Source organism: Sinocyclocheilus anshuiensis, unplaced genomic scaffold, assembly GCF_001515605.1.
Source record: "Sinocyclocheilus anshuiensis isolate Anshui unplaced genomic scaffold, SAMN03320099.WGS_v1.1 scaffold664, whole genome shotgun sequence".
Taxonomy (NCBI): domain Eukaryota; kingdom Metazoa; phylum Chordata; class Actinopteri; order Cypriniformes; family Cyprinidae; genus Sinocyclocheilus; species Sinocyclocheilus anshuiensis.
In genome coordinates, this window is record NW_015554122.1 from 312459 (window position 1) to 336514 (window position 24056).

The window sequence follows — 24056 nt, forward strand, 5'->3', positions numbered from 1 at the left end:
TGAAGCACACAGCGCCTTCACGACATGGCGGCAGCAACAATACTACAGCGAGAATAAAACTTACGCCTTCTTTCTTTGCGTGCACATTTGGGCGGCGTTATGCAAATCTTCCCACATAGTGATGTAGACATGTGGGGGCGTGTTAGAACGAGCCGTTTTAGGTAGGCGTGGTTAACTCTTAACTTTTATAAAGAATATCTCATATGACCCCTTTAAAACCGTGCTGCCCAAACGTTAGGCTACTTTAATTTCATGTTTTTCCCTACACATAACATAATGAAGATCAGTATTAAGTTATTACATTTCTTTTGCTTATTATCTTTCATATTACTACATAGGTAATTAGGTAAATTTTACATTTATATTTGTGTAACTGTAGAATATGTTTAAATAAAAATAAAAAAAAGAGTAACATGTAGCTTACTGATCATTTTCTGCCATTAACTTTCCCTTACGAAATATGGAAATTAACCATGGTTTTACTAAAGTAAAAGTGTAGTAACCATGGTTTTTGGCAGATTGATTGACATTTGTTTAACCACAGTTTTACTACAAATACCAGGGTTAAATTATGGTTAGTGTATAATATTTAGTGTAGTAAGTTTAGTGTATTCCGTTAACCCTAAAACATAATGCAATGCAGTGCAATTACCGTCATACATCCCTGCCTTAAAAACCTAGCCATTAAATGAAATTGCAATGTGAAAGTTAAATAACATTACCTTGGCGCTCTCTCTCTCTCTTTTTTTTTTTTTTGATTCCTCAGTGTTTGCTAAACGTTCTGTAATTTATATGTGTGTGTGTATATATATATATACACACACACACACACACACACACACACACACATATATAGGACACGTTATTGTAAATCATTAGTCTCTGCTTATATATATATATATATATATATTATATATATTATTCAAAGTAGCTAACACTGTTTACATGAAGTAATATGAAAGATAATAAGCAAAAGAAATGTAATAACTTAATACTGATTTTCATTATGTTATGTGCAGGGAAAAACATGAAATTAAAGTAGCCTAATGTTTCCGTGGCCGGTTTTAATTGATCAGTACTGCGCTGTCCATTCGGTGGCGCTAGCAAACATGGCCTCCCTGCGCTGTCGAGTCGGTCCATTGAGCCACGCCTTTGACAGGTCAGCGCTGCGCAAACTCTTTAATACCGCGCGGTTTCGTCCCACTTTTGGTGTACATGGCTTTCCATATTTACGTGCCTGCGCCGCTGTAAGAAAAGGCTGTCGCGGGTCAACAGGAAGCCCAAGCGAAGCGACAGATCTTTTATTTTTTTAGCGACAAATTAAGTTGCAACGGTACATACTGTTATTGCTGTCAATCATGTAAACAAAATTTGCCTGTTGTAATTATTGATTTGTCAAAAACGTCCTGCTCTAATGTGCGGTCCCGTGTTGATGCTGATGATGGGACAGTCTTCCGCAAACATAAAAATATGAGAAAGCAATCAGAGCATAAAATTGTCAGTGTAATTCACTTAAATGTAGACCTAATATCTTGTTTAGTATAGTGAGAATGAATGTGTGAACCACACCAGGCACAAGAGCAGTTGTAACAAAATTGTGAAAAATAAGAATTAAATATGTAGGTTTATTTATTTATTTGCTTGCTTGCTTTCCAGACAAATAAAGTCATCTCATGAGAAAAAAAATCCAATGTTTATTCTGGTGAGTATTTGTACAGAACGGCAACAATTTACCCCAATCTACTCTAAATCTACAGCTGTGAGTGGTGGAATGATAACTCTATAATACAAAGATTCCTCTCCGTGTTTTGGTCGTTTTAGTCTAGTGTAAATTCATGTTGCATCACTAATATAATCTCATAAAATAAGTTTGTTCATTTTTATTTCTTCTTGGTTATTGCTTCAAAAATAACTACAATAATGTAGTAAAAGGCACATTTCTTTTTTGGTTGCACTTTAGTTTAAGGTGCCCTTGTTACAGTGTAATTATATATATAAGTACTGAGTCATATGAATTAACTACATGTACTTACTATATGGTTAGGGTTAGGATTTGGGTTTGGCTTAGGGTTACTTGCATGTAATTATGCGTAATTAATTGTTAGGGCTAGGTTAGGTTAGGGTTAGGTAAGTACATGTAACATGTGTAACAAGGACACCTTAAAATAAAGTGTTACCTCTTTTTTTCTTTCATTTGTTGTTACTGTTGTCATTTAAAAATGGAAACAGGCACGGAGGTGCAGCTTTAGTTGAACTGAGCTGAGTAGCATTTTGTGATGCCACTGGAACAGAACTGAATCATTGACGAGTGCAAGCTCTCATTATTTAATGTAACAGACAGAAATATCTGCTACGGGGAAGATTCAGACTGGAGTAACGGAGCCAGTAAAACAGATTACTGCTGTCCTTTTTTTAAACATAAGGGCCTAGTTTCACAGACAGGGCTTAGATTAATCCAGGATTAGGCTATAGTTCAATTAGGACATTTAAGTATCTTTTATAAACGTGCCTTAGAAAATAACCTTACAGGTGTGCATCAGACAAATCAGTGGCACTAATATATTTTAAGATCAGTCAGTGCAAGTTTTTTTCATTTAAAACAGCCCAGACATCCATCTTTATTCTGGGACTAAGCTTAAGCCTCGTCTGGGAAAGAGTGTGAAGACCTCACGAATCATGTCAAATTAATGCATTTTAAATGATGTACTGTCCTACAGAGATCAGACAAAGTAAGCATTTACTGTGCATATTGTAAATTGATTTAGTGTGGGCTTCATGTACTGAGTGTTGGTATTTTCTAGACCCGAGACATTCTTACACACTTAAAACAAAAAGAATCTGATATTGTAAACTAGATCATGTTCTTTCTGTGTCTGGATATCAATAATTTAACAAGATCATGGCTTTGATTGACAGGGAATGCATGAACTGATCAAATCTAGACTCTGAATGCAATATAAGTCACCTTGGATAAAAGTGTAATTAGAAAGTACTTTCAGAAAGTATTGAGACCAATTCATTTTTTCATGTTTTATGTTATGCAGTCTTATGCTAAAATAAACTTTTCCCCATATCCATTTTCAAAAATAAATACAATAAAACAGCAGAGGCACAACAGTCTGCTTATTAAATATAGATCTTTTTTTCCCTCACTAGAGCATAAACACTTTCTGTGGCAAGGGACAAATACAAATTCACTCCATAAACTGTCTTGTAATCTGTCACCACTCTTCCATTCCTAATTGTTATTGTCAGACTTCTTAAGAACATGTTTTTTTCAATAAAAACAGTTGGCAGGTAAACAAATCATCAAAAGGCAAAATTATATTTTTAATATTTTAATCAAACAGCTCAAACAATTGCATAGGATACATTAACAGGTGATGCATAAAATCTGCAGGAATTATTTAAAAATGTGTGCAAGAATGATCCAAATGTTATCCCTTTTATATACCAAATAAATGCATTTTTTAAATTTATTTTAGGATTTACTACATAGTGATCTGCATTAGAGGGAGTTAGACAAAGAGGTCACTTTTAAACAACATAAAAAATATTTTCCCTAATTAATCAAATCCATATCAAAGAAATAAGAACAGCTTCTGCAATCTCATCCAACCCCATAATTAGTTTCATCATCATCATTATTATTATTATCACCTTGTACATGACTGTTATTCTTCACAGATTTGGTCAGATCTGTCAAATAGACAGAAGAAAAGCTTGCAAACATTTGTAGTAGTCATTATAGTCAAAAACATAAGCCATGTCTCACAGGCCCAAATTATTATAATTAGCACAGATGCTTTGTTGTTGCCTACTGTTGCCATTTCACAACATTTTTTTAAAGCAAGTGTTTATCAGCATAAATTAATTTTTGGACCCTCTTCCTTGGGAGTAGGACATGAGATCTGCATTTAAATAACATATGTTGCATTTGGAACAGCGAATTTCATTGAAAGGTCACTGCAGTACAATAAACATTCATGTTGCAATTTTGCAGGTGATATGAGACACATCAGTTACAATCACAGGCTGTGCATTTTGGTACAAATCAATGAAAATGCTTAAAATAGTAACCTCAAAAGTGATTGCATTGTACAAAACCCTTCCTTTAAATTGCTGGTAGGGTAGGGTTAAATTCAAAGTGGAGAATTACAGCATTTTTTCAGTTGAGGTCAAAAACTACATTTGACGCTTAGAACAAATCTAATTAGGAGGTCACAATGGATTTATTACAAATACTACAAATCCAAATAAATGATTTGTTTAACGTACTGCTGGCTTTGCTATTATTGAAAGACATTGTTTGCATCGGGCTGTTGGAAAGAAAATGGCAAGTGTGTGACTATCAAAGCAAAGAGCTGCACCGCTGGAGAGCGTAGTGTCTTTATAAGTTGTTGAGCTCCAGCAGGGTCTGGTCAAGCACTTGGTGCATGTTCAGATTCTCCTCTTTGGCCTGGGCCACTTTCTCTGGTGATGTGAGAACAAGAAGAGATTCGGTGAGACAGCCTTAATTTACAACCTCAGAATCAAGTATCAATCAAATCTTTACAATTGTGATATAGTAACTATCAAAATGACAGGAATGACAAAATAGCTCTTTATCATTCTCAAAGAAAGCAGATTCTTTCAAATAGAGCATATCGAAAATAAATGAGCATAAGAACAATAGACCAATGATGACCTCTTCAGGTTTGTTTCTGATGCTTCTTTCGGACACCGTTCGCTGGTACAGTGCTGAGAGTCTCCGAGCAGGAAAAGTGCAAGCCTTGTTTTGGGACTGACACGTGTCAGGTTTGATTACACGCGGTGTTGGGGAAAGTTACTTTAAAAAGTAATGCTTTGCAATATTGCATTACTCCATGAAAAGTAACTAATTGCGTTACTTCTTATGGAGGGCAATGCATTATGTTACTTTTGCTTTACTTTTGGTCACCTGGCCTGGGCTTGCTTGTTTGTTTGCTTTTTAATAATAAAAAAACACAAGTTATTTTTTGGGCAACTGTAAAGGCCCTTTCACACCAAAAGTGAAATGAATAAGCCTCAGGCTGAAGGAAGCGCCTCTGCCTCGGCACTCACTCCTGATTTCTCTCAACATGAGGACAGGAGAGCTGTCAGTCAGTACATGAGAAAATGTAACTTGCGTTACTTACTTGGAAAAGTAACTCCGATATTTTGTTGCAAATGTAAAAGTAATGCGTTACTTTACTAGTTAGCTCTATTCTAAATCAGGTTGCTTCACCTTGCTGATAAATGAATTGAGCTCTACACAGAAATCAAACCAGTTGAATTTTGTGCTTTCTGAACATGGACTGGTGAGCTCAGACTGGTTTGCCTGCAACTAATCCTGTAATATTAATATAAACCCTTGAGCACATATCAAGCTATAAACCTAATGGATAACAGTATCCTTGTTTCCTCATTCCATCTCTCAGCACCTTTTAGGAGTTTGTCAAGTTTTTGTTCTTCTGTCAAACCAGCTATCAACAAGAAGTCATGTTTTTGAACCATCTGCAGTTTGCAGCATTCGATATTTAATAAAGCCAGAGCATTTTAAAGGAGCTGTCAATAACACACGCAACTCTGACCAGGTTGTCAAACAAAGTTACAAAAGACAGGAACAACAAACAAAGGCACAACAAAAGGCTCACCGTCATAATGCAAAATAGAAATAGTAGTTGCTTCAGTCATGACTTAAGACCAAGTTACATGACTTTGATGCACACCTAGGAATGTATTCTGTACATTTTCTTTAGAATTTATGAACATTCAACAACAAAAAAAGTACCTCAAGCAAGTTTTTTTTTTTTCATATGCAGGTTAGTTAAACTTGCTTTCTGGAACACCCCAAGTATGTACATAAACAATCAAGAAAATGATATCAGGCATTACTTTTTATGATGTCAGTTTTTATTATTTCATTCTTCTATAAGTTCAAATCACAGGTGCCAATATTTGACAGTAACTCTACTGCCCCCCTCAAGTATTTAGTAATCACCACCAGACCAACACATGTAGCCTAGAGAAGAAACATGAAGTATGTTGAGTTTACACTGCGTTGATCAAGATTTCACACCTGCATTGGCATAAAGTATGTTTCTGACCTTAGCGTTCATTGTAAAAACCGCAGAGAAGAATGTGCATCTCATTAGGCTTTGAATGTTTCAAGAGTACATTTTGTTTACCTTTTTCTTATGAGGGAAAGCTCTTCGATTGATTAGCATCCAATCGCTGCACTGCCTGATACAGAAGTGCACACAATGCAGTGCAGAATTCATAAACACTTGTTCCTAGTCTGTTGTTCTCATGAGCGCGCTCGAGAAGTGTGATAAGATTTGCGCGAGCCATTCCTATCGCGAAGCTGATGGTTAAATATGTCATCTATTTGAATTATTTAGAGAAACAGCCACTTTAAAATGCTATGGAGAAAATCTAATATTATCTAAAAAAAAGGCAAATAAACTAAAAAGACTGATGGAAAGAGGAGAAAAGTCTTGAACCAGCACTAACATATAGGCTATTAAATCTTTTTAAATCATGACCACCTTTCCTAGAATTTATCACGTTTTATTGTAGGCTTATTTATTGTGTAAAATTTAGTTTAACTTGTTGTAGAATTTATGTTAGATAATCTGTTAAGGGAATAGATGTTTCCCTATAGATTTTTATTGAAACTGTGGCATGTTGTAGCTATTGGTTCTACATGTGCAGGCGGTTATTTCTTTATAACAAATGCTATATTGATTAGCCTAATTAAAAAAAGTCATTACTGGCCTGGTAATGATAGGCTAGTCTTATTATAACAAATGCCACAGTTAAGAACTATGGTACATGGCCTTCAGAAATTCCAAACTGTTAAGGAGTAAGAAATAAACAATGACATTTTAAAATGATCTTTTACTGATATTATTATACAAGTAGAATTTTTCTAAAATCTATTTGATTTGTTTTTGATAGTTGTTAATAAGTCTCTTAGAATTAGGAAGACGCTTTTGTTTTCATATGGCGATATTTTTTGAAAGTCGGCATGAACTGGCAATTGCAAGCAAATTATTTACCCAATAGGGGTGTGGAATAGATTGTATGGATCATTGTCATTTAATAATCACATGATCTCACGTGAGCAACAGGTTGCTGGAGGGATTATTGTCCACAACATCAGAGAAGAGATGTAGCTGTGAGGCAGAGGTAAAGTTCATATTTCTGATTAAAGAAAACAAGAGGACATAAAAAAAAAAAAAAGATGTACACAAATAAATTATATATATGGAATACTGCAATATTCAATAAAAAATTAATTGTCCATTTTGATTTCAATTTTAAAGCAGAAAACATGATCTCTCTCTCTCTCTATGATATATATACAGTGGGTACGGAAAGTATTCAGACCCCCTTAAATTTTTCTCTATATATCTCTTTGAATACATGCTATGATGCTACCTCCCTGAAACAAGTGTAGTAGCAATGTTCGCAGGGTCTGTTCTTGTGTGCTTATGTGCACAACGATTGATTTCAGACTGATTCACTGCATATCTGGTTGTCACAACCTCAATTATTCACTTTAACACATAAAATGGAATTTAAGTTAATTTGTGATAACACCAAATAAATAAATATAGAAACAGAGGGAAGACATTTCTTACATTTATTACAGCAACAGGATAAAGTAAAGCAGCGGCGAGCATGTATGACACAGATGCTGCAGTGGAAGTGTCAACATTATGAAAGTTACTCGGACCTCAGAACGGACAGTCATGAGAACAACACACAATGCTGACCGTTCCATTACAGATCACAAACACAGGAGAGAAAGACAGGACACAAAACTTGAGCTGCAGCCGGAGCTCCGTCAAATCAGACTGAACAAATAATGCCTGATGTCCGATTCACAGTCACATGGAGGAAAACAGACAGAAAACCATTAGACAAATGGACAATGTGGAGAGGAGAGGAAAAGGATGAGGAGGAGACGGAGAGAGGGCTTAGAGGGTAGTCATGTCGTTCAGAGCCAGATCCAGCTCCTCGCTGAGGGCTTTACCCTTCAGTTTCTGAGCGTACACCTCATCTGTACATCATCCCAGAGGAGAACACAGACACACACGAGACGGACAGAACGAAACAAGCAGCAGAAAAAGACAAAATAATACCGTGAGATGAAGGACTATAAAGACCAATTTCAACTATCACAGATGTTTCACTGCAATGTCTGAACAAGCAATCAGTTTGAAATCTTGGTTAGAAAACCTTGGCACAAGCATAATTTTCAAGCTCACTAGGAGTCACTCTGAAATGAAACTCCATCCGCAAAATCCCATGATACATGCTCTCACGTGTCGTTCTTATTCACTCAACATCTAAGGTGTCAGAGTCACCTCACCAAAAACAGATGGCATGCAGTTTCAGTCCACCAAAAGACACTAGATCCATCTGTCAGAAATGCGCACACAACGCCTACGACATTTCAAGCAACGTTAGTATATGACAACTAGCTCTATCTGGTCAGGTGAAACAGTTTTTCCATTTTCCTATTAATCATTTCGGTTTACAAAACATGTGAGAGAAGTTATAATTAGAACGAATAAGGCAGCAAAACTGCTAATACACACAAGTCCATTCCTGTTATTTTGTCATTAGGGCAGTCATTATTTACAGGCAGCAGTATAAATCTTGAAGATGTACCTTCTAAATCATCAATGGTCTTCTCAAGCTTCGCCACAGACCTCTCAGCAAACTCAGCACGCGTTTCAGCCTGGAGAAAAGAAAATCAACATATTTTCATGGACTTTCTCAATATAAAAATACACTAGGATTCTTTTTCCTAAAAGATTTGGTCAAAACTTCAGAAATATTACATGATTACATGCTATTCTACTTGGGTACATGTTTAATGATGATCAATGAACTGATCAAATGGTTGGCAAAATGGTCTGAATTGGTTTGTGAATCAGTCTGAATTGTTTATTTTCACACACTGAATTGTCTGAAGGGGTTTCACACTCAATGAAACTTTAGAACACAGAGAACATAAAGAGCGCTGGATGAAGTGACTGTGAACACATCACAATCAACTGAAACCAAACCTGCAAATGCATCCTATCTAAGATCTTTCTTTATCTCTGAGATAACAAAGTTCAACATCGCATGGATGTTGATTGGTGAGCCAGTGTCAAAACATTTACATTTAGTCATTTAGCAGACGCTTTTATCCAAAGCGACTTACAAATGAGGACAATAGAAGCAATCAAAATCATCAAGAGAGCAATGATATACAAGTGCTATAAGTCTCAGTTAGCTTAACGCAGTACATGTAGCAAGGTTTTTATTATTATTATATAATTAATAAAAAGAAAACAGATAGAATAGAAAAAGAAGAGCAAGCTAGTGTTAGAGGCCTTTTTTTGCTTTTGTTAATGGTATAATAAATTAAAAGAAAACAAATAGATAGAATACAAAAAGATTAGAGAAGCTAGTGTTTTTTTTTTAAGAAAACAAGCAGTTAGTAAATGAATAGAGCGCAAGTCTAAAATATATTTTTTTTAAGAATAGAATTAGAATAGAGAGTGCTAGAGTTAGAGGGTCAAATAAAGATGGAAGAGATGTGTTTTTAGCCGATTCTTGAAGATGGCTAAGGACTGAATAGAGCGCAAGTCTAAAATATATTTTTTTTAAGAATAGAATTAGAATAGAGAGTGCTAGAGTTAGAGGGTCAAATAAACAAAGTCAATTCTTGAAGATGGCTAAGGACTCAGCTGCTCGGATTGAGTTGGGCAGGTCATTCCACCAGGAGGGAACATTTAATTTAAAAGTACTGGTGTCCCCCAGGGCTCAATTCTTGGACCTTTGCTTTTTAGCTTTTATATTTTTCCACTCTGTCAACTAATAAGATCTCTTAAACTTACCTACCATTTTTATGCTGATGACACCCATCCACTCAAAATCAGGTCAAGATGTGGACTTATTCCATCTATTAAATTGTATTTCGGAGATTAAGACATGGATGTCTAACAATTTTCTGTGTTTGAATAGTTCTAAAACCGAAGTCATGCTTCTCGCTCTCCCCATCAACTGCGTAATGCTGGTTCTTTAGCTCTGCCTGTTGATGGTGTTGCGCTGGAGCTACAAAGTACTTAAAAAAAAATCTTCGTTTTCTCACGTTTAGACTATTGGTAATGCTCTTCTCATTGGAGTGTCTAAATCCTGCATTAACAAACTTCAGTATCTGCAAACTTTGGCAGCAAGAATTATGTCTGGGGCTAGGGTTGTTGAGCATGTAACCCCTGTGGCATCGTTGCATTGGCTCCCGGTAAGATTCCGTGTTGATTTAAAATCCTTATGTTAACATACAAGGTAATGCATAGTCTGCATGGGCTCCTCAGTACTTGGCCGAGCTTTTAACACCTTATACACCTAGACAAGGCTTTCTCATCTTATGCCCCCAAATTGTGGAATTCTCTCCTGGTTGACATCAGGGAAGCAATTTAGGTATTTTTAAATTTCGTCTTAAAACTTTTTACTTCAGGATTGCTTTTACTTGATTAATTTTGTTTTCAGTTTCTTGTTTATTTATTTAGTGTTATTCCAGGTTTCTTTTCTGTGTGTTGCTCTGTATTTTGTGTTTTCATTTTTATTGTTGTGCTTGCTTGTGTTGTAAAGTGCTTTGAGAAAGCAATTTTTAAAGGCACTATACAAAATAAATGTATTATTATTATTATATACAGTACAAATAATTAAGAAATAATTATGTAATATATATTTACTAAATATAATGTATAACGTTACATATTGGGGTGAATATTTGCTGGTCTTGTGCTTTTGTGCAAATGTGCTTTTTAGTCAAATGTCTTTTTTAGTAATCCGCATAAAAGTGACAGTCCCCTTAATATACTATATTTAATTAGTATAGTAATAGTAAAATTTATAATAAATATATCCATAAAAAAGATTTCTACAGTGTTAAATGCAGTGTTCATTTCTATAGGTGTGGTGCTGTGTAGATTGACAAGCTTGTAATTACCATTGTGTATGGCACGATCACGTTTTACAGTTTACCACATCACTGCAGTTTCCATGGTCAAGGCTGTTTAGCTTTAGCATGGAGCCTATATCATACGAGTGTATAACGTATGACGGTATCAAATTCAAATGGGCCAAACAGCTCACCTTGTGTTTATAACTGGATAGAGAGGAGCAAACCCAGTTGTGCTGAATATTCACAAACTCACCTCTTTGAGTTTGTCAGTGAGTACTCTGATTTCTTCTTCATATTTGTCTTCCTTCGTGGAGTACTGGGGAATAAATCAAAAATGAATAATTGATGCTGCAGCTATCATTGTGTAAAGATAAACTGAAAAGCAAGGGCATTTTTTGCAATCTGTGCAATAATTATGCCTTTGAAGATAAAACAAAGGTTTTATTTACATACCATTCAATATTTGAGAACTCTTTACAGGCTAAATACTCACTACAGAATACTAAAATACATCTGAAAATTGTATTTTAAAATGCATATGAAATCAGAATAAGAACATTGCATAGCATTGGCAAGAGAAATGGCAGCAAAGTCAATGGAGATTGTGAGTATGAGAAAGCTATTTTACGCGACAAAGGGAACAATTCACTTTATTGGCTAAGCTCACCCTGTATAAAATGCTGCTTTAACAAGGGGAATCTCATTTTTAAGTTTGGCTTAAAATTTGGATAAATGACATATGTTATCCAATAATTTGTTGTACAAAGACAAAAATTACAACCACAATTACAGATTAGCCCTGTGAGAGTAAACATGGGCAATCTGACTTGAAAGTGAACAGCAGGGCATTTGGACTTTTCACTGCAATAAATGCTATGAAGGCTCAGCCTACCTTCTCAGCCTGTGCCTCCAGGGACTTCAAATTGTTGGTGACATTTTTCAGTTCTTCCTCTAGGTCACCAGATTTGCTGTACCACAGCAAGAGATGCAGGAAAAGAAAGGGCAAAGGAAAGGAGACAGAAAAGGAAGCGGTTTTTAGCAAAAGAGACCCCAACCTGAATGGAACAATGAGGCCATTCCCTTTAATTTTGGCTGAATATTAGAACCATTCAAAGTTCCAAGCACATCAGGCACTTTAAATGCCTTTACATTTCATTCACAAAACAGTTTCCCTAGAAAAAAGTAGTAATGCAGAATATAACAGCACTTGAGAGGCCAACATTCCTTGTCAAATGTTTATTATAAGATTTAAATCATGCAAACTGGCTACTTTAATTATAAAATAATAAAAATAAACTAAATAATAATAAAAATAATAAATAAAATGTTATTTCCAAGGTGCTTGTTACAAAACAGCAGTAATTAAAGTGTGGTATTCCCCAAGGTTCTAGTTGAGGCCCCTTTTTCTTTTGCAAAAGATGCGTTTATCTGCACAGGGACAGAGTCAAGAAGAGCCACACAGGAGGTCATAGATATCCGAAAGAGAGGACAGGTCAAGAGAAGCCAGCATTAACATGCTACATCAGTCTCTCGGCAGTACCTCTTCCTCTCCGGCCATCATGGATTTCATATTCTGGTCCATGAGTCTAAGTTCCTCCTCCAGCTGCCTGACTCGACTGAGTTAGTCCAGAACATGCATATTAAACTCAGTTTTTCATGCAAATGTAATGCACTTTTGTTACCATTGCATATGCACACATATATATTCCACACATCGTTTCTGACAGTCAATACAATCAATACATTTTTCTAACACTGTATTCTGGCAAGGAATTTGATTAAGCAGTAATAACCAAATGCAGATTAAACTTGTTCATGTTTTCATGATGTTAGTGCTAGTCTAAACTTTTAGCATTCAGGAATATGCTCCCAAATCACTGAAATTAAAAATATCAGTATGAAATATCAACAACAACAGAATCCCCTGTTAACACACAAGGTTACTGAAGTTATAATTTATTTATGGAATAATAATGCAATAAAGTTCAGTCTCAACTAAACTGTTTAACATGCATTAAATGTACTTACGCCTCAGCCACTTCAGCTCGCTCCTCAGAGCGCTCAAGCTCACCCTCAAGAATCACCAGTTTACGCGCCACCTGCAGTCCAACAAGCACACAAACTCAATTTTACAATTACTATCAAATAACAAATATCACAGAGCTGTAAAAAGTTATGAAGGAGGAAGTTAATCCCCAATAAACAATAATGCAGGAAATTCAGGTTTAGGTATAGTGACACATCTTCCACACAACAACAACAAAAATATATTCAGTCTGTGACCATTTGATCAACAAAGCAGCATGCTTGTTCTTCAGTAGAAATGATTACATATCCTTAATTATCAATCAGACACATCAACAGAAATTGCCACCAACAGCCAATCAAAATTCAGCAGCTGATAAATTAATTTGTGCACGGCCGCTGGACATGAATATACATGCATCGACCAAATTTGCCAAAAAATGACCACAAGCCAATGCCACGAAGAAACATTCTTGAATAAATATGAAATATAAGAAAACATAAATAAATGATTTCTTCATTATTTTTAGCATCTGAATTCTGAGTGTTTCTGAATCTAGAAATAATAATGTTTTCCTTGTCTTCCACGCCACCATTGTGAACTTTTTTGGAACTTTTATGCATGGCCATAATTCAATATACTGTGAAAAGCTTCTAGTTATAAGAAGCCTGATTTAAATGAATTCCAGTCATTAAATAATGTGAGGCTGGCTGACATGCACACCTCCTCATATTTGCGGTCAGCCTCCTCAGCGATGTGTTTGGCCTCCTTCAGCTGCATCTCCTGGATCTCCATCTTCTCCTCATCTTTTGTTGCTCTGTTCTCTATCACCTTCATTCCTCTGTATGGAGAAACCACATGGTCAATATTACATTCAGAAGTGCCATGAACAGACAAACTCAGCACGTCTAAACACAACAGGTTTAAGGTATTTACTCATGACACCCTGGAAGGATGGCTGATCCTCTGTTTGAAAATCTGTTTGAAACTACCTAAAACTCTGGCCTTGAACAGGTATCAACAAAATACATTGTTTTGTTTTTATGATTACCAAAAAACTAAATGGATGCGAATCAAATAAATAAAAACTGCCCCGTGAACAAAGCCCAGATGTGTAGTTAAAGTGTGGAGTGATATGTTGTTAAAGATGCTGCCGTCACACCTCTCGCTCTCATCCGCGGCTTTCTCGGCCTCCTCGAGCTTCTGTAGCGCAGTGGCGAGTCTCTCCTGGGCACGATCCAACTCCTCCTCTACCAGCTGGATGCGTCTGTTCAGGGACGCCACCTCAGCCTCGGCCTGCCATCACAGGAGAATCAGTCAATGCACACCAAGGCTGCATGCCATGGAGGAAAAATGTGATTTGCGGTAACCTTGTTGGATAATGTGAAGGTGACATGCAATGTGAATATCTTGTGATTATTGTCCAATTAAGTGCAAAATTGCATCTAGAACATCACAATAAACCAAGTTTTGACTCCAACGACAAATTATCTTTCTTCATATCGTGAAAAATTCTGAGATTTTACTGTTGCAACTAACAATTATTTGAATAATCAGAACATCTCTCAAATACATTTTATTTCCTGTATTTTTTTTGACAAAAGTTGCTTTCATATCCTAACCAGTGCTCACTCAGAACAATGTGCAAATTGAAGGCTATAAAATGTATGCTATGCAGAAATTATAACATTGGTAATTTAATCTAATATTATGTAATAATGATATTGTAATATTATAATATAACCGGCTCTCTTACACTGTCTGGTCAATGCACACACTCACTCTAGAATAAGTCTCATCTGTAAATTTAACAGTGACTCACTAGTTAGGAAAAGCTGAACTGCGAAATGTAACTATAACATTTACAGACAATAATTTATTTTTTAATGATAAAAAATTGTCTTGTTAAATCTTTTTTAAAGGGGTCATATGATGCGATTTCAAGTTTTCGTTTCTCTTTGGAGTGTTACAAGCTCTTGGTGCATAAAGAAGATCTGTAAAGTTGCAAAGACTAAAGTCTCAAATCCAAAGAGATATTCTTTATAAAAGTTAAGTCACATCACAGGAGAGTGAACAGCCTGTCAGAAATCATAGCATAGTATGCTATGCATATCATAGTCTTAACCGCGGCTTGTGTACTGCATCATCACTGTGTCTGTCACGCGACTCTGTTGCCCTTTCGGGCTTGAACTGATGGTAAAACTAACGACATTATTAACTGTCTTGATATTTACTTTGAAAGCTGAAGCTCGCGATTATGGTAAGGGGCGTTACATTTCCGACGCGTGCTTGTGGTGTTCGGCCAATCACAATGCACTGGGTCAGCTGGCCAATCAGAGCAGACTGTGCTTGTCAAAGGAGGGGGCTTTGTTGAAAACGACGTGTTTGAGAGAGGCGGGGCATAGAGGACCTACAATAATGTACAGTATTTGAAAAATAATGTGTTTTTTGAACATTAAAGCAGGTCAACATATTCTGTTACACCAAATACACAAAATAATGATCTTTAAAATAGCATCATATGACCCCTTTAACATCCATTGTGCAACAAAAATATCCATTACACAGACAGAACAGTGTACGAAAAAACTGACAAAGTAAAATACTGTTTTCTATACCACTTTTCACCACAAAACTGTTCCCGAATCCACAGCGTGAAACATACAGTGTTGTGACTTTCCATTTAACCTATACATTTGATCAGTTCATGCTTCCCTGGCAATTGTTATGATTCCCATCCCAATTTTTTTAATAACTGGATAAAGCAGAAGTTCCCATCGGACACACTCTCTCTGAATGCATTGCTGGCTTTAAGTTAAACTTTAAAAATGCAAAGTTCACAAGGTAAAGAGGGTTGAGCTCACTATCAACTGTTTGTCCAATACTTTAATAGCTAACTACACGCTAGCAATGCTATTACTATGTCAACCCTTTGAATGTGGGAATATTTAATCATGTCACCAAATACAGCATACAATGAACATGAATAAACGGATATTTATTATTTTAAAGAAGATGTAGCATTTTACAGATGCCTGTAGCCATTAACCAATATTTAAAAGTCTAAAGTCATCTTGGAGATCTTTACAACAAAAGTTCATCTTCATAGTCTAGTAAAACGACAAGGGGTACAGAGGTGGCCTAATTTGTTTGTGGGTTAAAGCCATGCCAGCTTTATAGCTATTTTCATGGCAAGGTTAAAATCCAGGATTAAATAGGCTATAAAAATAGCTAAAACAACTGAAAACCTCATATAAGATGTTTACTAAACATCTTTTATTTTAATTTTTAATAAATCTAAAGCCAATCTGGATTGATTTTTAAAGTGTGTGAGCAGAATAAAAGTCTTCACTAGAAATTTCACATTGAAATAAAGTGTTTAACAGAGAGATAGCTCTGGCAGAAAGCACATCAGGAGATCTTTGCATGGCGGCAAACACTTCTTGAGTAAATGACTTTATACATTGAAATACAAGTAATATATCTGCCACTTTAGTTCTGACCTGCTGAAAAAAAAATGCGTTAAAGTAAATCATGATTGCTCAGATCAGATAAAGTCTACTATTAAACTTTGGTTCAGAAATGGTGAATGTTTCCAACATCAACATTACTTTGTGTAACTAGCTGTAACTTTTGCGGAGGAATGTTATCCTCACTTTCTAAGCAATCTCTGATTACTTTCAGGTTACTCATTACTCAAGAAAAATGGTTTTAATGAAAGAACGCAGAGAAAAAGCCATCCTCCAAACCTAGAATAATGAGTTATATTGCGCTGTCAGAACAGATTTGACAGGAAATCACATACACAAGTCATCGGAGCGTGTGTATGGTGTGTATGGTGTGTTAGTAGAGTAAAGCTGAAAGTTTGTCATCACAACAAACAAGAAAAAACTGACCATGAATCCTTCAAAACAGCACTCTTCCGGGAAATCACCAGTTGTTAAAAAGAGATTATTTGACTATTTCCTCCTGTATCCATATGTACACCAGGACCTCAAACAGCATTCATCTGAACAGAGGAGAGCTGAAGCACAACCAATACAATGTTCTCCTGCAAGACACACTCCATTTATATTTTCAGTCAGGTTAGACACCATACTGAACTTAACATGGATCAAAATGAGGCTGTCAGACTTACAGTCTTTACAATGGCACGCACTCTAACTGTTTCATGGTCTAGTTAAAGTTTTTTTTGGAAAGATGTTTTGTCAGCTGAACAATTGGTGTGTTGTTGTTAATCAACAGTACAATCTATCGAACGCACTTCTGTCACTCACAGCCTCGTTTTTCATTCCTGTCAAATATTAAATATGGCACAACCTTGACTAATACATAGTGTATCTTTAAACGTACTGCGTAAAAATGTACATAAGAAAACTAGTTTATGTTCTTGTTCAATTTTTGTTCATTTTTAATCAAACAAATCTCCCGTAGTGCACTGTTAACATAAGGCACCTCACTATGGGGCTCGAGGGTTCGAGACAACATCAAATCTCCAAATCAATGTTGATCTCCATGTAAACTACCTACACTTCTTACAGGTAGACAAGAAGATGACCCTGGCCTGGGCCCGTGACGGGCTGATGGACTCAAGTGTCTACATTCAGGTGGACTACACCTGCTTAATCACCTGTTTTAACTGAGCACTTGCATCACATATCCGCAGGTCCGTGTGATAGAAAGAGTTTGACTTTGAAGTGAGAGATGCTGTGAGTCTCTGCGGATGTGCTGTTTTCATCACCCGCCCTCAATAAAACCCTAATCTGCTTCTCATGTCTTCTCATTAGCTCAAGCTCCTCCGACAGGTCAGCAGCTCTCACAACCTGCTCTGTTGAATAGTGTGTGCTTCTGCACTGTTTCACCTAAATTGATATTGATATTTGGCTAATGTGTTTTTGAAGTGAACTTAATGTTTGGATTTTATTTAAGAAACCAGAGCATCCCGAAGACAGAGCACTCACTAGAAAACTCCAACACGTTTACAGATGCCAGCCATGAGGAACACCAGTTTTACATTGAATAAGAGCCATTAATAAAGATGCTGTAGTCAAAGGGGCCTTCTATATGGCCCGAGAGGCCCCTTTCTTACCAGCCTGGTTTGTTCGGAATAAAGGGACATCGGTATTGCAGGGAACATGATGTTTCTGAAGTTAACACGTGAACAGTGTAAACAGACAGATAAAACATCGCTCTCGGGCCAGAATGCGCACCCAGGCTGAATGTGAGGGTCACTCACTCTCTCCCTGGCCTGCCGCTCCACGTCCACCTCTCTCTGCAGCGCTTCTGCTCGCTCTTCCGCATCGTCCGCCTGCTGCTGCAGGCTCTGGATCTTCCTCTTCACGGCTTCTATGGAGGTTAACGATGCCATTATTCCCACTGAATTCCCGAGTCTGTTGTTAATGTTAAACGCGACGCGGGCAGGGCAGCAGCAGCGATATCGCTAACGTTATATCCAGTGATCCTGCCTTTATCAGACACCGGTCATGCCAGTTTCTTCCTCTAATGTTTTTATCCAGAAGTCTTCGTTTAGCGTGAATCGCCGACAAACGCTCTGTTCACACCGAGGGCGAAACAAACATCCGTCGGGCTGAAGTAAAGCTCATCTTCGCCGGAACAACAGATGGCGCCGCACACCTCTCAGGTGACCCGTGTTCGGCTGGCAGGAGCACAGAAGCAGGAGCAGCTCGTTCAGCGCTCCCAAACTCAGCAGAGCAGAGCCAGGGCTGCTGCTCAACACCCACGCCGAGCAGTTTCCCTCATAATGAAGGGGTTATGATTTACTTGGCATGAGGACGGGGCCCCAGGTGAGTTCGGAGCAGTGTTGCCAGGTCCGCGGTTTTCCAGCGGTTTTGGTCTACTGTTGCCGCGGGTTGTTTTTCATGTCCGCGGGTTGAAGCGACCCCAATAACGTTATATTTAGCACCTGGAATACGAATTCTACCAGGGGAACCCCCGCAAAAACCGTGTATTTTACCCCCTGGAACAGGATTTGCTCCTGTGGAACTCCCAAGCGGCAACCTCCCGCGCTCTCTAGTGAAGCCAACACGGAAGTGACTAAAACTGTAATTCATCGACTGGCCGCTAGAGGCTGGCTCCAAAAGGGAGTCAATCCCATAGTCCCCCCCCCATGTTAAAATGCCCAACTTTACAGCAGAAAAAAACATGTTTACAGCCTGGTTCAAAAAATGATTTTGGTCTATATAGCTAATTTTGCCCTTCATGACAACTGTGAGGGGGGTGAATTTTTTTATAACTCATCCGTTTAAATTATATTAAGCCTTAAAGTTCTGCATAATTAAGGGCGTGGCCACTTGAGTGACAGGTGGATTGCCGCTGCTGTCACCGGCGTCGAGCTAGGTGGGTGTGGTTTCAGCAACCAGCTCCCGCCTCTTTGCCCATTTTTGATTATTCGGGAGTGACGCGCAGTGACGCGCTGCCAAGATGGCGTCGGCCGGCTCCGCCCACTTTAGGCTTAAAAAATGCTCTTCGGAAAACTACGGGTGACGTCACGGACACTACGTCCATGTTTTTATACAGTCTATGGTGCTCACAGACTATTGAATTCTTGTTGACCTATCTGTCAAGATCGTATGTACCCAAATCATGCAAATTTGATCTCAGAGATGAGTCTTATTGCTTACAAACTTTCTACTTCATCGTGTCCAATCAAATGAATTTCAAACGAATTACAACCATAAAACGGTATGTTTCAGTCAAACGTTTACTCAGGCCTGTCTGAGTGTACTGTCCTTAGACCAATCCATTCAATGAAACGCTGAGCAGATCACTTCACTGTAAACAAATGACTGCATTCCTCTGATGTTTCTCCCTTTTTTGGCCACGTATTAATGGTGTAAATACAGTACAACACGCAGTGAGTGAAGCACACAGTCAAAGAGTATTTCAACGTAAGAACTGGAAGCAAAGCAACTGCAAAAGTTTCCTGATTGAATTGAGATTCTTTTTCACCTGTATCTAGTTAGTATTTAGCATATGTGCATTTATTTTGATGCTAGAGGAGGATGGGTTTTTCTACCCAACCACGTGATCCTAGGGAGATCTTTCAATGCCAGTCACATCACTGGGGCTTTAAGCTGGTTTGATCTTCTGTAAAGCTGCTTTGAAACAACGAGGATTGGGAAAAGCTCTATACAAATACAAATTAAAAAGCAGTTTCCTTCTGTACACTGTCAGTTCTTAAGCAAATGTGCATTTTTCAGTTTTTCATACATTGATGTACACTTTTTAAATAACCTAGAAATGATACTTTTATAATAATTTGTATTTTTTAATTATATAATATTATTGAATATATTTTTTTATTAACATATTTGATAAATATGTAACAGACGTGTCATTTCAAGAGTCGTCTAACCTTTGTGAGCGATTTAAACTGTCTATAGACTATTTAAAGCAGTGGTGCCCAAACTCGGTCCTGGAGGGCCGGTGTCCTGAAGAGTTTAGCTCCAACCCCAATTAAACACACCTGAAGCAGCTAATCAAGCTCTTACTAGGCATACTAGAAACTTACCAGCAGGTGTGTTGAGGCAAGTTGGAGCTAAACTCTGCAGGACACCGGCCCTCCAGGACCGAGTTTGGGCACCCCTGATTTAAAGGGTCTGAATTGCAAAAATATGAATATTTCACACTACAGACCTAACAATATAGCTCTCAATACCTTTACTGAAAAGGTATCAGATGATACTGTGGTGAAGAATACCAGTGTCAAAAAATGTCTAGAAAAAAGATTGCCTAAAAAGACAATGGAAGTACCATTTGTAACTTTGAGTAATGTATATTGTATTATAGATCAAGTATATCATGCTTGTATTTTGGTCATCAGTGAAGAGTATTGAGATTTGACAGTGTGAGTGTGGAAAGGTCAAAGGTCGTGTTAAACAATGGAAACATGACAGGTATCAGACCAACAGAATCCAGCAGAAAACGCAGCCATATGCAGAAAGGGGTCTTTGGTGAAGTGGTAAGATGCACACATCAGTCAGCTCAGCTGTGAGGTGCTGACAGTGTTTATGAAGTGTTTAGAGAATCTGAGACTGTGGGTGGGTTTAGCAGCAGAGCAGCTGTTGACAGGACGGGCCCCAATCAGTGCGGGCCGCTCTCTTGATTAACGGCCTGATCTCTCCACCACCACACACATATCATACTGACTGCAGCCACAGGAGGACGCATGCTGACTAGCTCCTGAACACTTCTGTCTGACTTAAACATGTCATGTCTAGATCTTATGTTCGAACACTGGCCTATTTTTAGGATTTAGGATTTAATTCGCTTCGATTAGTAAAAACGTTCAAAAGCACAGCATTTATTTGAAATAGAAATCTTTTATAAATGAATTTTACTCTTACTTATGATCAATTAATGCATCTTTGCTGAAGTATTAATTTCTATCTTTTAAAAAAATTGAACTGTAGTGTAAACTGTGCATATATAGCATACCAAACAAGGAGTGAATGAGAGATGTGTTGAATCTTTAATGATTTGTGTGTCACTCACGTCTGTGGCCTTCTTCTCGGCCTGCTCTAGTTTCTCCTGAGCGTCCTTCAGTGATTCGGAGTATTTGTCCAGCTCGTCCTCCACACCCTTCAGCTTCTTCTGCAGGCCCAAGAGCTCCTCTTCCAGCTACACACACAAACACACACATTAAGCACTGAAAATACTGTCAAATTACTAGTTTTATTCAAAAGCATTTATTTGACCAGGTTCTCGATGCTTGATTTGAATACTACTACAGAAAGACCGACTGAAGGACAAATTCAGGGTAGAATTTTTTTTAGAAACTTTTGCTTCTCCACATTTTGGAAGATCATTACTTATCAAGTATTGTGTCCCCCATCTTGAGCTCATTCCTACACCAATGAAATATGATGATCTGTAAATCCCGGTTCATAACTGAGTGTCTTGTTTAGGTGGGCTGTTTGGGGAGGGCATGAGGAGACAATTATAAACGGCAAAGTTATGTTAAAGTGGAGAGTTGCAGCAGCTGCTGCTGGTCACCCCCACCCACCCTTTTAACAAGAGTTAAGTAAACCACCACCCATTAACCATAACATCACACATGGCTTAGTGTCAAAAACCAGCCTCTATTTATTGTGAGCCAGCGGGACAGTCGGCTTCCGCATATGGAAATGCAGAGCAGATAATGCTGGCTGCAAAAATAGAGCCCAGCTTTATAGGCGGGTTGCACTTTGGTCAGCTCATAAATTGAGAAGTGTAAAATAGCTACGGTGGATGACGGAACAAGTGAACGGTTTCAAAGCAATGCACTCATGACGGATGCCTTGCCGGGACAGTTATGAGAAGCATCGCGGCTTTGGCGTCAAACGCAGCCCGGTGGCTCCAGATGGTACAAAGCCTTGATCCTATTATGTTGAACAATTCTATGAAGGTGGAGCAGGACAAAACAAGATCAAGGACAGCATGTGTGGTGACCAACGGGTGCAATAACAAAGGCCTTGGGACAAGAATAGATGGAGTTGGGCCATCAGAGCAGGCTTTCAAGAAATTAGATCAGTTTCAGGCGCATATAAACATGGTAAAAGGAACCAATCCAGTTCTAGTAAATGAGATATTCTGAGGTCACCGATTCAAAATCAAATGGATATAATGTTTGTGAACTATATCCTGGTACATGTGCTCCGACAAAATTGTTTCACGTTTTTTGCTCTCATGGGAAAGCCAGCTGTGCTTCCATTATAAAGAACGACAGTGTCCTTGATGAAGAAGCCTTCATTAAAATGGATTTTAGTTAAATAGTTATAGAGAACTTCTAACCGACATTTCCTTTAAATTATTGAGGACGACAGATTCTGTAAAAAACAGTGGCAATGAAAGATCTACAGGAACAATTCATTCATCACGGTCAATAAATAAATCTAAAGTGACAGGCCTGGTCGTGCTGTTATTTGTGTGACATTTAATCAAATAGTGGAAAATGTTGTTCGTCAGCCTGGGCCTCTTAATGAAATGGCTGTAATCAAGTATACCTACTTAAATATACTAACATATTTACACCACTATATTTGGCATCGCCATTTCAGTTAGTCCTGATTGACGGATCTTAAGGAACAAGACTAAAAATAGTTCAACTCATCAGAGATGCTGGACCATAAACTGGGATTAATCATCGGTGTTTGGAGTTGATGACACTGAGCAGATGATGATTCATATACACTACATATACATGGAAGGTCAAATGATACAATTTCTGTACTCAGTACTCAGGAAAAAGACACCAAAAAAGCTTTACTTAAAGTATATATCTCATATTTTTATTACTGCTTAGACAATTTTCCTCATACTTTTTCTCGTCCACTTCTCCCAGTTTAACAGAGAGTTAAATTAGACACAGATGGAAAACAACAGAAACATGGATGGATCTACAGAAAAAAACTCTTGTCTGATAATCGGATTTCAGTTCACCAAACTCATTCCATTTACCTGTTTGCATTTGTCCTCTGCACCTTTCTTGTCTATCTCGGACTGTTCTGCACGATCTATGGCATTCTCCTTGTCTAGCTTCAGCATCTGCATTTTCTTCTTGATGGCCTCCATGGTTGATTTCCTGGGTTTCTGCTAGCAGCCGAGGAGAAAGAGGAGAGCTTGTTCAGAGAGTGGAGGCAGAGATGGACAAAGCAGAGTGCACAGCAGAGAGGCGGCTGGAATCCTCTCCAGAGGAACTCTGGTCTTTTTTGGAAACTTCTCTAAAGTCTCTGGGAGAGTGACGTCCCCCTGCTCTGATTCGTCCTGCTGAATGGGCTCTGCATTTGACCCTGTGATTTTGTCCATGTTTGGGAGGCTTTGAATCCTCATTCTCCAGTTATACTTAAAAAGATATGAGGTCAGGATTATTCAAGTGCCCTGGAAAAAAACAACTACTGATGTAATCGTACATTAAACACTGTCTATAGAGTATCTTTAACTCGAATTTCATCATGATATTTATGAGCAGCATCCCTATGATATGCTGCATGACTTATGACTTAAAGGTAATGTTCTCAAAAACCACAATGATTTCCTCTTTCCACTGATTTCTGTCAT

The 24056-nt window shown here is 37.8% G+C and overlaps 1 protein-coding gene across 8 annotated transcripts; it reads right to left on the reverse strand.

Annotated features, from left to right (window-relative positions):
- Positions 1–3486: 3486 nt before the first annotated feature.
- tpm2 (tropomyosin 2 (beta)) lies at positions 3487–23701 on the reverse strand. Of its 8 annotated transcripts, none has more exons than XM_016462506.1 (9): positions 23457–23701; positions 21513–21638; positions 14161–14294; positions 13722–13839; positions 13001–13071; positions 12513–12588; positions 11226–11288; positions 8683–8752; positions 3487–4473 (listed from the first exon to the last, which is right to left on the reverse strand). In XM_016462506.1, exons 1-9 carry the CDS (start codon positions 23568–23570, stop codon positions 4391–4393), a joined length of 855 nt encoding a protein of 284 aa, XP_016317992.1. In that variant the 5' UTR covers positions 23571–23701; the 3' UTR covers positions 3487–4390. The 8 variants fall into 8 exon arrangements, with proteins under 8 accessions (XP_016317992.1, XP_016317990.1, XP_016317998.1 ...); XM_016462504.1 differs by lacking the exon at positions 12513–12588 and adding an exon at positions 11865–11940 and having other exon boundaries at positions 23457–23700; XM_016462505.1 differs by lacking the exon at positions 3487–4473 and adding an exon at positions 7427–8068.
- Positions 23702–24056: the final 355 nt, after the last annotated feature.

Bases quoted from the DNA above. Each gene is read 5' to 3' on its own strand.
- tpm2 (XM_016462506.1), bottom strand. From the start codon at position 23,570: ATGGAGGCCATCAAGAAGAAAATGCAGATGCTGAAGCTAGACAAGGAG. The intron at 21,639-23,456 runs GTAAATGGAATG...TTGTGTGTGTAG, and splicing joins CAGAGGACAAATGCAAACAG to CTGGAAGAGGAGCTCTTGGG. The intron at 11,289-12,512 runs GTACTGCCGAGA...TTTATTCCCCAG, and splicing joins TGATGGCCGGAGAGGAAGAG to TACTCCACGAAGGAAGACAA.